This window comes from Mytilus californianus, unplaced genomic scaffold, assembly GCF_021869535.1.
Source record: "Mytilus californianus isolate M0D057914Y unplaced genomic scaffold, xbMytCali1.0.p SCAF_3, whole genome shotgun sequence".
Classification (NCBI taxonomy): Eukaryota; Metazoa; Mollusca; class Bivalvia; order Mytilida; family Mytilidae; genus Mytilus; species Mytilus californianus.
This window is the reverse complement of record NW_026262679.1, coordinates 54,434,357-54,450,681: the sequence shown is the minus strand read 5'-3', so window position 1 is coordinate 54,450,681 and position 16,325 is coordinate 54,434,357. Positions and strand designations below refer to the sequence as shown.

At 33.2% G+C, this 16,325-nt stretch overlaps 1 protein-coding gene across 1 annotated transcript; it reads right to left on the bottom strand.

Moving 5' to 3' along the window:
- Nucleotides 1-3,097: 3,097 nt before the first annotated feature.
- On the bottom strand, nt 3,098-10,881 carry LOC127734902 (uncharacterized). Its single transcript, XM_052244933.1, has 2 exons — nt 10,773-10,881; nt 3,098-5,039 (listed from the first exon to the last, which is right to left on the bottom strand). Exon 2 carries the CDS (start codon nt 5,022-5,024, stop codon nt 3,399-3,401), a length of 1,626 nt encoding a protein of 541 aa, XP_052100893.1. The 5' UTR covers nt 5,025-5,039; nt 10,773-10,881; the 3' UTR covers nt 3,098-3,398.
- Between the last annotated feature and the right edge of the window lie 5,444 nt (nt 10,882-16,325).

The window sequence follows — 16,325 nt, the reverse complement described above, 5'->3', positions numbered from 1 at the left end:
ATAGGGATAATGGTGTTGTCACATTTAACAAAGAGGAAACAATATAAACATGCTGCCCTTGGATAAGGGTGTTAGGGTAGATTAATACGGGCTCAGTGGGTGTTAATTTTAGGCATTAACACCCGTTGCTAATATTATCCTATGTTGCTATGGGTGGGTGGGGTTTATGATTGTTTAGTAAAAATTAACAAATGCCGCGTGTCCAATGAAATGAATGGATAATACAAGAAATTTGCATAGAGTATAATAAATGCATTTATTCCTACACATGATGGAAAGTGTATATCAGTGTAGGACATTCACGTCTAATGAAAAAAATAATGTAACATATTATCATGATTTTGTTTGTTTTGTAATATAAGAAGTATTTATGTTTAGGCAGTTGTTTAGTAAGCATGAAAAGAATCGATGACTGCATGATTGTAAGTTGAATTATATTTGACAAGAATTTATATCCATAGGAAACCATGTACTTCTCGCACTATCACATTTCCATGTACAAATTTTGCATATATTTTTAAAACTTACATCATAATGAATTAATATGTCTAGTAAGTTTCAAATTTTCAAATTTTCGTGACCACAACTGATAAAACTACCTTAAACCAAATCTTTAACATACCTTTAACCACAATGTAACTACCTTAAATCGAAAATCTTAAACCTGATCAGTGAACGCGAAAGCAGGTTTAAAATCTTTATTTTACATATACATGGTATACTTTATAACGGTCGCATCCTAAACTTATCATGTATAAGTTTCAAGTTGATGTGACCACAACTTCATGCTCAACTATCTTAAATCAAAACTTTATCGCAATGAAATCTAGATCAAAACCCTTAGTTGGCATATATTTAATAATTTCACATCATGATGAATATATGTAATAGGTTTCAAATTCTTCGTAGTAATACATCAAAATCTATAATGTCCTACCTTATGATAGAAAATAGGATAGGAAGGTAGGTTTTTTTTTATATTTTGCATAGTCTATATGGGGGAAAATGCATGGAATTTAATGGTGTTTAAATTAAAATGCGCATAAATTATATTTTTTCTTAAAATGTCCTGTACCAAGTCAGGAATATGGCAGTTGTTATCAAATAGTCCGTTATTATGTATGTTGTCGTTTGTTTTTGTAGCAGTTCAGTGTTTATGTTGTTCCGTTGTTTTCCCTTTTATAGTTGATGTGTTTCCCTCGGTTTTGGTTTGTGACCCGGATTTGTTTCAGTTAAATCGATTTATGACTATTGAACAGCGGTATACTACTGTTGCCTTTATTAAGGATAATCATAAACATTAAAGGATAGGTAAGGACGCAGGAAATATAACTATATCTGCATGGCTTAAACTACTTCAAACCAAACTCTACCTGGAACGGGACGGACGCGCAGACCGGAAAACAAAATCCTCTAAACTATCATTGACAGAGCATTAAAAAAAATCATTTAGTTTAAAGCTTTCCTTCTTAGAGATAGTGCATTGACCTATATATCACCCAAACATTAAAGTATGCGAGATAATCATTTTTAAAAAGTTACTCATCTTGGATTTAAGAAAAGCTTTATAGATTATTTAAACGAAGTTTAACTGGAAGCTATGAGAAAAGCGGGCAACAGTAGTTTTCTGATGCTTTTAACTCGAGAATATAGTTGAAATGAATATAAAAAAAGAGAAAAAAATATCAATTTCAAATGGAGCGAGACTAGGTGCGATGAATTGTCTCCTGCTTTGTATACGAATTCAGACTCTGGTAAAAATGTCAAGATAGAACATAGAACACATTGTCAATATGAAGATCAGATATTACATTGAATGATTATCACTACCGAAATTCGTTTCTAAAACAACAGTCACTTAAACGGATTAGTCAGGTCTTCAGTTTACAATGTAACATTTCCCGTTTACACAGTGATGGTTGCGGCAAGTTTCACTATACTGTGATCGTTTTAATCGGAACTGTTGAAAATAAATAAATTGTTCTGTTGGTATTATTTCCACGTCACAGACTTCTATATAAACTAAAATATATTGGAATCTCTGGACAAATACTTAACTTGGTCAAGCTTTTCTTTCGAATTGTACGCAAACCAGCCATAGAAGGAAAATCATCATCCATAGCCACTCTCACATCAGGTGTTCCACAAATCCCCGTCTTGTTTCGACTGTATATTTTAAAAGAACCAACCAGATTTCTTGACCCACAGTAAGCTGAGAGTATTTGTGTGTACGGTGTATTTAGATTTCTAGATTGCTTAATTTTAGTGTTATAGATGTTCGTTAGTGTGTTTCAAAATAATAAGCTTTTTTAAAAGACTGTTATAAATTTATAGAATATGTACAAAGGAACTAAAAAAGCAGGAAAAAATAGTAGGTCTGTGTCCTTGTTTGTTGAGATACAAGTCATTAAAAATTTGGCGGGAAATGATTCTCTCTAGATTTTTCATACATTCAACATTGGCACCTTTTTAATTTCAAAAGCTATGAAAAAATAACAAGGGTTTTATAAGATTTTCAAAAATGGCCTTTGAAACTACATGCAATAAAATTATGAAAAGAAAAGTAGGGATAAGTAGTGGTACTACATGGATAAAACTATAGGATTCCGAAAATCCGAGAAAAAGTCAGAAACAAGAGTAGCGAACATCCTTTAAATCAATAAACTTGCTAATTTCTGCTAATTTTACTTTCATATGTATAATACGGTCCCCAAAAAGGAACAAAAACCTAAATACCTCACATAAATAGAGATTAACATAAACATGGTCTTCATTATTTTTTTTAATAAAATCCTATTCAATCACGTCATCTGATTCAGATATTTTTATTGAGTTAGTTTTTACTCCCGAATATATAGAATTTTCCGTTTTCGTAGAGTCCATGTTAAAATTTCTTCTCGCCTACTTAAACCGCAATTAAAAACTCCATTCTTCACGATAGTAGAAAGATTATTCAAAAAAAAATATGAAATTCAAAATTCTTACAGAAACAATTCATCTGTTTAACAAAGTTGGGGATAGAGGACCAATGTTCTCTCAGATAAAAAAAAACAATAAAATACATACATCAATATGCGTTAAATATTCTCTATATATGTTTAAATAAAATTAAAACCGTTTTATTAAAATCTTACAGAAGTCGTAGGGAAATGCTTACAAGAATTACCAACTGTGCATCATTAATCATACAAGAACAAAGTTATATTTTACGATACAATCTCAGTTTATGCTACTGTCATCAAAATTAAGGATTTATGTTCGAGTTTTATTTTTGAAATCGAAATGTCAGAACAACTAAAAGGAAAACGCCAAAACGATATTCTCCGTCAAGTTATGATTTAAGATGCGTAGTAAACTAATATGTTTTTACTAGTATTAGAAGAAACAATTAGTTGCTTTCATGACTGGTTGTAATGGACTGCTGTTGGATAGGCCAAAACATCAGTTAAGTTTAAAAGGTTTCTGCTATGCTCGCCATTCGGGGAAATAACTGCAATGTTTTTAGAAAAAGCACCGGTCACAAAGACATTTCCATAGCTGTCTATCGCAATTCCACTAGGTGCACGAATGTCTTTGTTTTGAAATTTCCAGATCATGATTCCAGCCATGTTGTGACAGTACACCGTGTTTTCCTTCCATTGCGCGAAATATATTTTCTCATCACAGTAGGAAAGAGACGGAGCAAATTCCATACGAATTGGTATTTTACCAACTTCGATAAGATTCAGATCATAAATTTTGTACTCAAAGTTATGCAAATGCAGTAAAATTTTATCCCCAGCAAGTGCTAATGCATCACAATTATGACCAGTTTTAATTATCTGTTTCACCTCCGTTGTTTCGAAATCTATACTTGTCAATGTCATGGACGAAAAGCTAGATACATATAAGGTCTTGTTGAAAGAAATTACATCATGTGGGATATGTTGCAATGGAATTTCACATACCAAGGCACCATTTGACTCCAACACTATAATACGACTCTTTTTACCTCCATCAGTCAGAAGAAGTAGTCCTTCGTCTGTATTACAACAGTATTCAACTTTTACTTCTCCTAGGATAGTCGGTAGTGTAAAGCCAAGTTTTTTCGTAATCGAAATTTGATCAATATGCTTTTTATTTGTCCCTGGCATAAAAAGTTGCGCTTCTGAATCTTCATGCCTGACGAAGTTTATATCAACCGGATTGGTATTTGTTTTCAACTCTCCAAACGATTCTAATATTATGCCAGATGTGCAGCTTATTGTTGGAATAAACGAAAGTTCTATCTCTAGTAATTTAAACTGGCCGATTGTAACCATTTGGGTTCCTTCCTCTTTTATTTTATTTTCGATATCTTGAATACTAAGAAATATTTGGATTTCAGATGCATGCTCTTTAATTTTATCTATATTATTTTGGATTGCTTCTATCTTCATTTTATGGGCACTTAAATTGTTGATGATTTGTTCTATCTCTGATTTGTGTTTGATATACGAATTGTCTATTTCGTCAATGGCCGTCTTCTCTAGCTTATCAAGATGCCGGTCAATTTTGAGTCTTATTTCTTTTACTTTTTCTCTGCAACTCGCTTGCTGATCTTTAAGATTCGAAAGGTTTGACTGGCGATTTTGTAAAAATACCTCTAAATTCTTCTGTATGTCTCTAATATTTTTCTCAACCTTTACCATACCTGCTGATGTTTTTGTGCCTTCTAATTTCCGCAATATAGTGAATTGGCCGCATTGTGTATGTTTTTCTGCACATATGACACAAATAGGAATCTCATGTTTTGGACAAAAGTATTCATAGTTCTCATGGTGTGCATCGCATTCGATTTTTATAGCAGAAACAAACGAAGGCAATTCTTTCAAATCAGACATGGCAACAGTTTTGTGTCTCCGTGTGGCTTTTGCTAGTTTATGGTGAGTTTTACAATTTGAACATAGATACTCGTCACACTCAGGGCACCATTCTTCTGCTTTATGTGTAAGATGCTGAAGTTCACATATACTACAACACTGTTCCTGGAACGCCGCTGCCATAATGATGAATCTAAACTGAAAATAAAGAGGGCTTTCATAATCACCGAAGTATAGGTAACAGGTGATTCAAAAAATGGTAGTCTACTAGACAAAATGAAACGCCCAGAAATCATAGGTGCTTAATGTTATCACAATATCGAAGATATGGAAAATGCATTCACTGGTTTAGAAGTTGTGGGCGTATATAGGGATGAAGACTTGCATCATTTGTATCATACAGTGCTGTTAACTTATTTGCTTACTTCTATTCAAGAACTTGGTATTAACTGTTATAATAAAGCATATGAAAAAAGGGAATTAACTATTTTTGGAGTTTCAAAAACTCTATGGATGTTTTGGATAAAAAAAACTTGCTTTTGATGGTCCGTTCAATTCATTTGACAGTTATGATTCTTCGACTCTGTACACTACACTACCACACAATCTTATACAACAGAACTTCTCTTATTTAATTAAATGGTCTTTTGAAAAATCGTGTTGCAGATTTATTTGATGCATCTCATATAAAGCCATTAGGCATAAAAAGAAATTTGCCAGATATACTTACTGGAACTGTGATGCGATGATTAAGGCTTTAAATTTTCTTCTTGACAACATTTAGGTATGTTTCGGCAATAAAGTTTATGGACAGTTGTAGGTATTCCTATGGGCACCAATTGCACCCCTTTAATATAAGACTTGTTCTTGCATTGGTAATTAAAAGATCATTTGAAAAAACGTATGCTTGTTACATTGGTAGAAAACAAGGTTATAAATTTTACATAATGTTTTTATTGGTACTAACATCGATTTTTTTTTTTTTTTTTTTTTAGATTAAAACATAACTAAATATATATTGATATATATGTTGTTATGATAATACAATAACCGACATTCTGTCGATACTGTTTACTTATATTTTGGCATTGCAAAAGGTCATGCGTTTTTATGACGTTTTTTCACTAAATATGTTGGATATGTACTGATTTGTACTTTATTCTGATTGAACATGATTTATTTATTAGTTATAATTGGCTTTCAACTAGCTTTCAGAAACTGCGAGTACTCTAATTTCGGTGTTTTGTGTCTATTATTTTTTATGCTAGTTGTGTTTTGTGCTTCGTACCGATCTTTTGAGTTAAGCCAATTACAAATGATTTTTACAGTTTGTTCTTTTGATGTACTGTTACACAACTGTCCCAGGTTAGGGAAGGGTTGAGCGTTCACAAACATGTTTAACCCCGCCGCATGATTGTGTCTGTCCTGAGTCAAAAGCCTGTAGTTCAGTGGTTGTCGTTTGTTTATGTCAGTCATATTTGTTCTTCGTAAATTGTTTTGTTATAAATTAGGCCATTAGTTTTCTCGTTTGAATTGTTTCACATTTTTCATTTCTGGGCCTTTTTGCAGTCGGTATGGGTTTTTCTCATTGTTGAAGGCCGTATTTTATTTGAACTATGGTGGAAAGTTGTCTCACAATCACACCACATCTCCTTATTTTTATATAGAAGGTATCAACTTGGAATTAAACAATATATATATATTTACAAATATACATGTACATAATTACTCTAAATATCAGCACAACAATGTTAAATCTGCAAATTTGTGGAAGCAAATTTTTGTTCTTCCCTCGCCGGGATTCGAACTCATGCTATTTGGATATCGAGACCAACACCGCCTGCACTATGTCCAGCGCTCTAGACCACTCGGCAACCTAGACTGAACTAATAATTCAGCTTTCGATGGCCAGTGTTACCTTTCCTCGTCAGTAGAATCTAGAGTTGTAACACAGTACAAAGAATGGAAACACAGAATGTGTCAAAGGGACAACAACCCGACCAAAGAGCACAAAACTGCCAAAGGCCACCAATGGGTCTTTATATATATATATATACAAGTCTAAATTGAAAACAACGTTCAAACCTATGATTGCGTTGGATAAAAACGCAATTTTTATACGTGTGCATGCAAAACAAATTTCTTGGTAGAGGGGTCTAAATACAGCACAAACAACATTTTCCAAAAGACCAAAAAGTTAAAAAGTATATTTTAACAAAACGCATTTAATTTATATATATAAGTACGTCTAAACAAGTGACAACTCTACGATAGATCCATCCATTGGATCACCAGTGAAGGTGATACACGGCTGAAAACACATATTATATTCATAATTACTCTAAATATCAGCACAACAATGTTAAATCTGCAAATTTGCGGAAGCAAATTTTCGTTCTTCCCTCGCCGGGATTCGAACTCATGCATATATATGGAGCCTTCTATGAATAAAGGTAATATGGGTGTATGTGGTCCTTTTCTGCATAACCATGTTTATTAAAAGTCACAGTTGTCTGTTATAATTGGGGTAACTATATGATATTCTGGGGAGGGGTGGCAAGATTTTCAAAATGAACCCTCTGGCCTGGTAAGAGCTGAAAAAACAGCAACAGTTTAATTTTAAGATTCCGTCAGCAAAAAAAATCTAAACCAAACCCAAACCCTTTCCCCCCAGAAAATAAAATGGTCGTTCCATAAGTCACCAATCTTCTTTTTGGGACAAGGTTTTTTTTAATATTCGTGAAAAAATATATACTTTGTTTCATAAAAGTAGTATCTTAAGAAAATACATTGATTTTGAAGGAAAAAAAAACGCTTGTTCCTGTATGTTATTGAAACAAATACTTAGTCACAAGAGACAAAAAATGCCTCCCCCACCAACCTACACAAAGGTTAAATGATCAGTGCCATAGTTAGGAATTTGAAAATTGACAGTTATAGTATATTTCCCAAGAAACTAAGTGGATGTGATAGAACAAATAGCCCTTTTCAAATTAAGACAAAAAGTTGTGTGACATTAACTGTGGGTAGATGCAAATAAATTCTGGATCTTAGACTTCATTAATCATAGATTTACGGCACGATCTCCGTTCAACTTATATGTTTAGAATAAAGAATGGAAACGGGGAATGTGTCAAAGGGACAACAACCCGAGCAAAGAGCAGAAAACTGTCAAAAGGCCACCAATGGGTCTTCAACGCAGCGAGAAAATCTCGCATCCGGAGGCGGGTTTCAGCTGGCCCCTAAACAATAATGTATTATAGTTCGGCGAAATTGACGCCCCACTAAACTCCGAAACATACAAATGAACCACTTTTTTTTATAAAAACACAAAAGTCTAGAAGTTCCTGACATGGGACAAAAATGTGGCGGGGTTAATCATGTTTTGTGATATCTCAACCCTCCCCTAATACTTCTAGCCAATGTGATATAAACAAACACACAGCAAAACGCCCAGTAAAACTCAGTCCAAAATAAGTCCAGTTCGATGTTAGAAAAGGTAACAAAATGAAAACGATAAATTGCATTAAGTTAAGGCTATTGAAGGTCTTTAAAGTATTTTGTGTTTTAGTTGAATGCTGATCAATGATCACGTGCATATTTTGGACGATAACATTTTTAAGACATATCACCATTACCATCTTGCTTTTTACTAGGATCGACATGCTGAGTCGAATGTTTACAGTAATTGCTCTTGAAATATCAGTCACCAGGAACTATTCAGCTCCATATCGACTAGATTTTCCTTAAAATGCTGGGTCCATAGCAGAGAAAAGGCAAATACAAATCTTAAAGTCATTGTTTTGTTTTGTTGAAGGATTCAAAACATTTCTTCTCGCAATCTCAGCCAATTTTTTAAGTAGCGGTTTCAATCACAGACCTGATGACTCACAGTCTCAAAGAATTTTACCACTAAATTTAATATTAAAATTAAGATATAAACAGAGCAACTTCCAACAATCAGATATCACAGTAGAAAGAGTAGTTTAGTAGAAGCAATGGCACCAACCAATCAGGTTTTGTAGGAGGAATTTTTCAGAAAGGAAGTGATTTAAATCGAGTTTGAACTTTTTGAAAATTTGTTACAAAAAATCCAACATGGCCTTTTTAATGCTTGTTCCTATGTGTCTTTGAAACAAATAGTGTTTTACTGTGACTTGACTGTTAATGTTGCTCTCCACCAATTGCAATTTATTCAAAATTCTTACCAAATTGCAATTTGTTTTATGAAACCAAACTGTTCAACTGGTCAGAAATTTGAACAAACTGCTGTAGAAAACCAGTCAAGTCGTGAAAGTGCAAGGTGATAAATTAAAGCATACTTACAATCCTATAAGACTTTAATTCCACATCAATGTTATTATGAAAAATCAGTCTAACAGTTTGTATAGAAATTTTATTGTTATTGTCATGCTAAAGGTGATGGGTAGTAATTTTGAATTGCTATAAAAATGTCCAAACTAAGCTTCCATACAATTTTTCTTTCGAAAAGTCTTCTATATTCATAAGAATCAGACATCATTTCAATTAAAACATCTTACATTCAGTAAAATATATGTGAAATTATAATACGTTGTTAATAAGTTTCCATGGGAGATAACCTAAAACATTATTCTTTTGAATATAGAAGACTCTCCCATGGAAACTTACTAAACACGTATTGTAATTTCACACATATTTTACTGAATATAAAATGTTTTATTTCAAATGATGTCTGGTTCTTATGAATATAAAAGACTTTTCGAAAGAAAAATTGTATGAAAGCTTAGTTTGGACATTTTTAATAAGTTAAATAACACATATCTGAGAGGGTGATAGAGCAGATTGTTACCCCTCGAAGTACATTGTCAACCTTGGCTTCGCCTCAGTTGACAATGTTTTCTCGGGGTAACAATCTGCTCTATCCCCCTCTCAGCTATGTGTTATTTATATAATACCCTATACGCTCATATTTTTTATTCTATGAAGGTATGAATGAATACAATATATATAGTATTGTCGATAAACCAGCAAGCATAGTGGACAACAGAATTTATTAATCATTTACATATATGTATCTCAATAAATATGAAAAAAACAATAATCACAAATAATCCGATTTACAAAATCATGGATATACTATTGAGTACAACTTAGCTATAATATACAAACAAAACTATCGCATGGTTGACATGAATGTAAACTGAATAACTGAATAAATGAATAACTCGATCATGAACGACCTCGCTGGCCATGAACAACCAAACAAACCCAATAATGGGATAAACTGGACACCTATGTCCGACCCAATGCGACAATTCGTCTCATGAGACATACTCGGACGTGTAAAGTTTTGAAAACATATAAATACATGTATCATAATATATTCATTATAAGAATGGAGCTTGAATGTTGCCATGTCTGCTGCGGGCTAGAAGGTGATAGTCTCTGGGAAAAAATTTCCCGCTATAAAATTAGTCACGTGTCTTATACCTAGTGAAGTAAGCTTATAAAACTATACGCTAGTACCGTAAACACAATAATTTCTCCCTACACTAACGAAACGCGAAACGTGAGAAATTATACTCATTTATGTTATAAACATATAGGGTGGGAAATATATAGTTGCACACCTTTAAGTGTACATTTGTACATTTTATGTCTGTTGCCTTATCCTTTTTATACCTTCTTAGCTGTACGAAACCCTTATTTTAATCGATTTATCAGATGAAATTTCCAATAAAGTCAGGATATCTCTGGAGATTTGTTCGGCCATGACGTCCCAACTCGACTTTAACCACATGGCTTTAATTTAACCATCTTTATGTCTTTTTTTCAGAGGGGTTCTTCGTCCAAACTCTCCTTCAAACGACCCCCTTTTTTCCAAACCCCTGTCTATATATCGCAATAAAAGGATGGAGGGGATATACAAACATAATCATTTTTACCTACCAGTACTTAAAACCTGCAAGGTGTTGTTAAAGTTTGTACAGGAAGTATGTTATACTATTTTTATCTGAAGTTGAACCAGTGCGTGGTGACATATAGAAATCTTATATCACCCAGTAAATAAATGTGCTAAAAAATTAGTCAATATGAGCGTCTGGATGGGGGTCCTTCATTTCTCTATTCTTTAGGCCATTTTTCTCTATTCTTTAAACTTTTTGCCCATTATTCTCTATTCTTTATATTTTAGCACCTCATTATTCTTTATTCTTTTTTTTTATATATATATTCTCTATTCTTTATATTTTTTTGCCCATTATTTTCTATTCTGTAAACCCCCAACCACACCCTCCAATATGGTTAACATAAAAGTAGATTTTTGTAAATAGAATATAGACGTTAAATCAATGCTGAGAGGTCATGACTCTCATACAGATTATATAATGTCTTGTAAAGTAACAACACTTCTTTAAAAAAACGGAGGACTTTTAAGTCCCATCTTATTTAATATTTTTTAATCATCTACCGCAAATTCTTAAACAAAATGACTGCCATCCTTAAATAAAGCAGACTAATATTAGAAGCTTTTTGTTTGCTGGTGATATAGTAATAATGAGATCCTACAGTGTAAACTATGTAAGCTGCGATAGATCGGTAAACTTGGTGTAAACTAAATATGGACGATGTCCCCCTCTGCTCTGCCATATGCATGAGTATAGTTCAACATACAAACAGTGATGTTGAAGTACAAAAACTTGAAATTGTTGCGCTGTCTGTAAGAAACAAATGATGCCCCCGCCTGACCATAAGAAATTATAAATTTAACACAATGTATGATGATCTATCTTTTATTTATTCTGAATGTCTAGACTTGCAGCACTGAATGTCCAGCAAAAGGGTTTCAACTATCCAGTTTTAGAAGTCACAAAGTTCAAATTTCTATTTCCAGTGGTAAACAAGTTCAACTTCCCGGTATTGATTAAATATTTGACAATACTAAAATATCGTATTCATTGCATTAGGGACTTTAAACTGTAGTAGAACAACCCATGTTTTTAATTATATAGCAAGTGAGAAGGAAATGAAGTCCAACTACCGGTTTTTGTGAATATCTAACATCCCTTTCTGACTTTAGTACAAAAAAATGACTAAGTCCAAATTCCTGGCATTTTGAGAACATTTGAAAAAAAGATCATAATCCTGTGAACATGCACACTTCCATTATGTGAACAAACTACCTACAAAATATTAAAGCTGTAGCTCAAAACTGTAGGACGAGATAGTCGGACAAACAATGTATCGATATCCGGACGGACGGACAGGGGTAAATTAATATGCCCCTCGAAATTTTGTCGCAGGACCATAAAAAGGACAAAAAGCAACCATGACCACAAGATAAGCGTATTTATTGAAGGGTATATTAATTTGATGGCCAGGTGAGCTAAACATAATCCTTAAAAATTGAGCAGGCGTTCCCCTGATTATGGGTTGCCTGTCTTGTCTGAAGGGCTCATGCCCAATTACATTGCTTAAAAATTAAATTTTTAAAATAGTTTCGACAGGATTCATATTGGAACCAAGACTCTGGTGAAATTTCAATCAACATGTAGCTTTCATGTGTTTAAAAAGCCCACTGGAGAGCCTTCTAATAACTCATCTTTAAGCCCCACTGAAAACAAAATTTGGGAAGGGTTCCCCCGACCCTAGCAAACCAACCATAGTGGAGACATGGCCATTACAAATATTCCTGAAAAATGAAAAAGCTTAGTGGATATTTCATAGCATTTATAGCTGTCTATTTGTGTAACTCTTACTTTAATCTTAGACCTCGAAATCAACAATCAGTCAGTAATTCAGTGGTTGTCGTTTATATATCATATTTATCTTTCGTTCATTGTTTTGTTTGTAAATCAGGCCGTTAGTTTTATCGTTTGAATTGTTACATTTTTCATTTCGAGGCCTTTTTTTAGCTATGTGGTATGGGTTTTGCTCATTGTTGAAGGCCATACGGTGATATATAGTTGTTAACTTCTGTCATGTAGTCTCTGGTGGAGAGTTGTCTCATTAGCAATCATACCACATCTTCATATTTTCATATAGTACCTTTTCTACTATCTACCATTTCTATAAGTTTTATTAAAATGCCAGAAGTGTATTTCAAGTAATTACCAAGAAACAACATCCACCCCACTGATGGATTAGGGGGGGGGGGGGGGGGTACAACCTATGGAGCTATATATATGGTTAATGCAGACCTTTTACAAGTCCCAATCCTTACGTTGCCTTGTTGCCAGGCCCCTTTTTCAAAATCCTGGATCAGCATCTGCACCTTATAATTCTATTTTATCAGTATGAAATTAAGATGTTGTACATTTTGTATATAGCTAATGAGACAATTATCCACCAGAGACCAAAGGACGTGGATGTAAGCAACTTTTGGTCATAATACGGCCTTCATTAATGAGCAACTGTTACTGTTTTTTTTTTTAGCTATAAAGGCCATGGTCTGACAAATTTTGAAACAAAACAAAGAACAAAAAAAAGGCCTGATTCATCCTTTCGGTTTATTTTTATCAGCTGTGACCTTTACCTTTGACCTAAAAATATAAATGTTTCCTTTTACTTTTTAAAGGCCTTAGATATAAACTTGGCAATGAAGCTATTCAGTAAAGTCCTGATGATGTCTGACTGTCAAAAAGGTTGCAAAGTGTATAGCCTAGTATTGTTTGGTTGGCTTCAAATCACTCTAGGTAAGACAATTTATTTCAACATTTGATTTTCATCTGAAAATTTTCTCTTGGCCTTTCTGTCAAGGAAAACCATCATTATTATTAAATACAGACTTTGTTTACACATAAAGTAAGAATTTGAAGCTTTTTTATTAAACAGAAATTTTGAAAATATTCCTTTTTTTAAAATAGAAATCTTGAATGTCATACAATTTAGATTTAATTTGTGACTCAAAATTTCATAATCTCCAGTCCAAAAAGTATAAAATCTTTAATAAATGCAAAATGCAAGTTTTAGATGTAAAAATATTTATTTCTCATGACAAATATCTGAAATTAAGTAGAATTGTATTAAGATTCATAATCCTCAAGTTTGCTATGCTCAATGCCATTACCTCAGCAATAAAATTATAAATGGATAAAAATTAAAATAATAAACTGTTGACACAGAGATATGTAAAATAAACTGCTTCGCTGAGCGCAGCTAGATACACCCGCAGAGGTCCAACCTTGAACAGTTGGGGCAAAAATGGACACAATATTCAAGCTTGATTCAGGTATGAATTTGGATTGTAATTAAATATTTGACATATTATAGGTTTCTGAATAAATGTAGTCAAAGAACTTGAAATTGGTTATATGAATTGAATTTATATTCAATTAAATATTTCTTGCTGTTGTGCAATACTTAGTATATTTGTTGTCAGACTATAAACAAATAAAGTTCAATTAATTCTCAATGTCATATCAGAAATTTATGAAAATAAAAAGGGAGCTTACATCAATAGATATAAACAATTCACCAAAGTTTCATGAGAATTGGTGACAGCATTTTTGAGTTATTATCAGAAAACTGGAAAATCACCCTTTTTTTTAATGAATAAAACCCCATAACTCAGAAATGTAAAATGTAAAATTTATAAAAATCTAAAGGGAGCTTACATCAATACATATAAACAATTCACCAAAGTTTCATAAGAATTGCTGAAAGCATTTTTGATTTTTTGTCCGAAAACTGGCAAATCCCCCCTTTTTTTATGAATAAAACCCTGTAACTCGGAAACGTAAAATCTAAAATTTATAAAAATCGAAAGGGAGCTCATGTCAATAGATATAAACAATTCACCACAATTTCTTGCAAGTTGGTGAAAGCATTCTTGACTTATTGTCCGAAAACTGGAAAATCCCCCTTTTTTTAATGAATAAAACCCCATAACTCGGAAACTTAAAATCTAAATTTTATAAAAAACGAAAGGGAGCTCACGTCAATAGATATAAACAATTCACCAAAGTTTTATGCAAATTGTTGAAAGCATTTTTGAGTTAATGTCCGACATGTTGACGACGGACAGACGGACGGACAGACGGACAATGGTATACCATAATACGTCCCGTAAACGGGCGTATAATAAAAATAAAAGACTTTCTGATGTACAGCAACAATACTAATTAATTCAAAGTTGCTGGATCATGAACTAGGGGGCAGGCCCTCGAAATAGTCTTCAAACTGATATGTACTGATAGTAATGCAACTGTATACAAAATATCATTGATCTATCACAAGTAGTTCCTATCAAACTGACTTCAGCAGAAAATTTAACAATCGTTAACGCCTTCACTGTCGCCACCAACACCAACAGAAAAGCAACACCTATGTCTCCCTTTTTGCGACTTTTGTCGCAGGTGAGACAAAAACCTTGAAATAATCAAAAAACCTGATAGTAGTAAAGAAATGATTGAATGTTAAGTAATGTGTGTTGTTTAAAAGGCAAGCCATTACTTTTATTCATTGAATTGTGAATACCAAGTGGGATGAAGACACAGTCTAATTCATAAATAAATATAATTATAATACTAACTTTTATGGAATAGCCAAAAGTGAAATTGAATTTGAATGTTTACAATAATAATATATATCGGTACATTAAATTACATTTGATTTGATTTTTGGTGTTTTAACGCCACTTTTAAGCACCGCTTTTGGGCTATTTCGTGGCGGCCAGTTTTTATTGGTGGAGGAAGCCGGGGTGCCCGGAGAAAACCACTGACCTTCGATAGGAAAACTGACAATCCTAGTCAATTAAGATTGGAGTCGAGTGCACCCGCACAAGCGGGGTTCGAACTCACAACCTCAGTGTTGACTGGCTAGTAATTACAGTAGTAACTACTTAGACCACTCGGCCACCGAGGCCCCAAAAATAAATTACATAAGGATTCTCTGAAGTCATCATGTAGAAGATGTTACAAATATATATATATATATATATATTTATGTGCAGAAAGGCCAAATCCATGTTCTGCAATGTTCCCTTGCAGCCCTCACAAAAAAATCTATAAAATCAAACACAAAATCAGTAAAAAAGAATACTCTGACAATTCTAACAGAGATTTTTTTGAATTTTTAATGACACAAAAACATTTCCAAAAATGACCTGGCAATTGAAGCCACAAGTCAAAAGATACCAAAGTCTTAGAAGATGAAAAAGCTGGTTTTTTTTTAACAAATTAGATCACTCATTTGTTTCAATTTGCCCACGTCTAAACTGCAACTCAACAAAGGGAGACAATTGTTATACACTGGATATGTTCCCAATCAATGTAATTTGGTCCTGACTTTTTGTGAAAGTTAAGATAACACAGGATCTTTGAATTTCGACCATGAGAAAAACATGAACAACTTATTTCCAGAAATAACTGCAACTGACTTCATGTGAAGCTTTATGAGATTTATCATAGTTTTAACGTTTAGTGAAAATATGTTTTCCATTTTAACCATTGTGTCAAAATCATTGTAAAATATATATGGTCAGCATCTAAGCTTAACACAACT

What these genes read in the sequence shown, in the direction of transcription:
- LOC127734902 (XM_052244933.1), bottom strand. Translation starts at nt 5,024, where the DNA reads ATGGCAGCGGCGTTCCAGGAACAGTGTTGTAGTATATGTGAACTTCAG.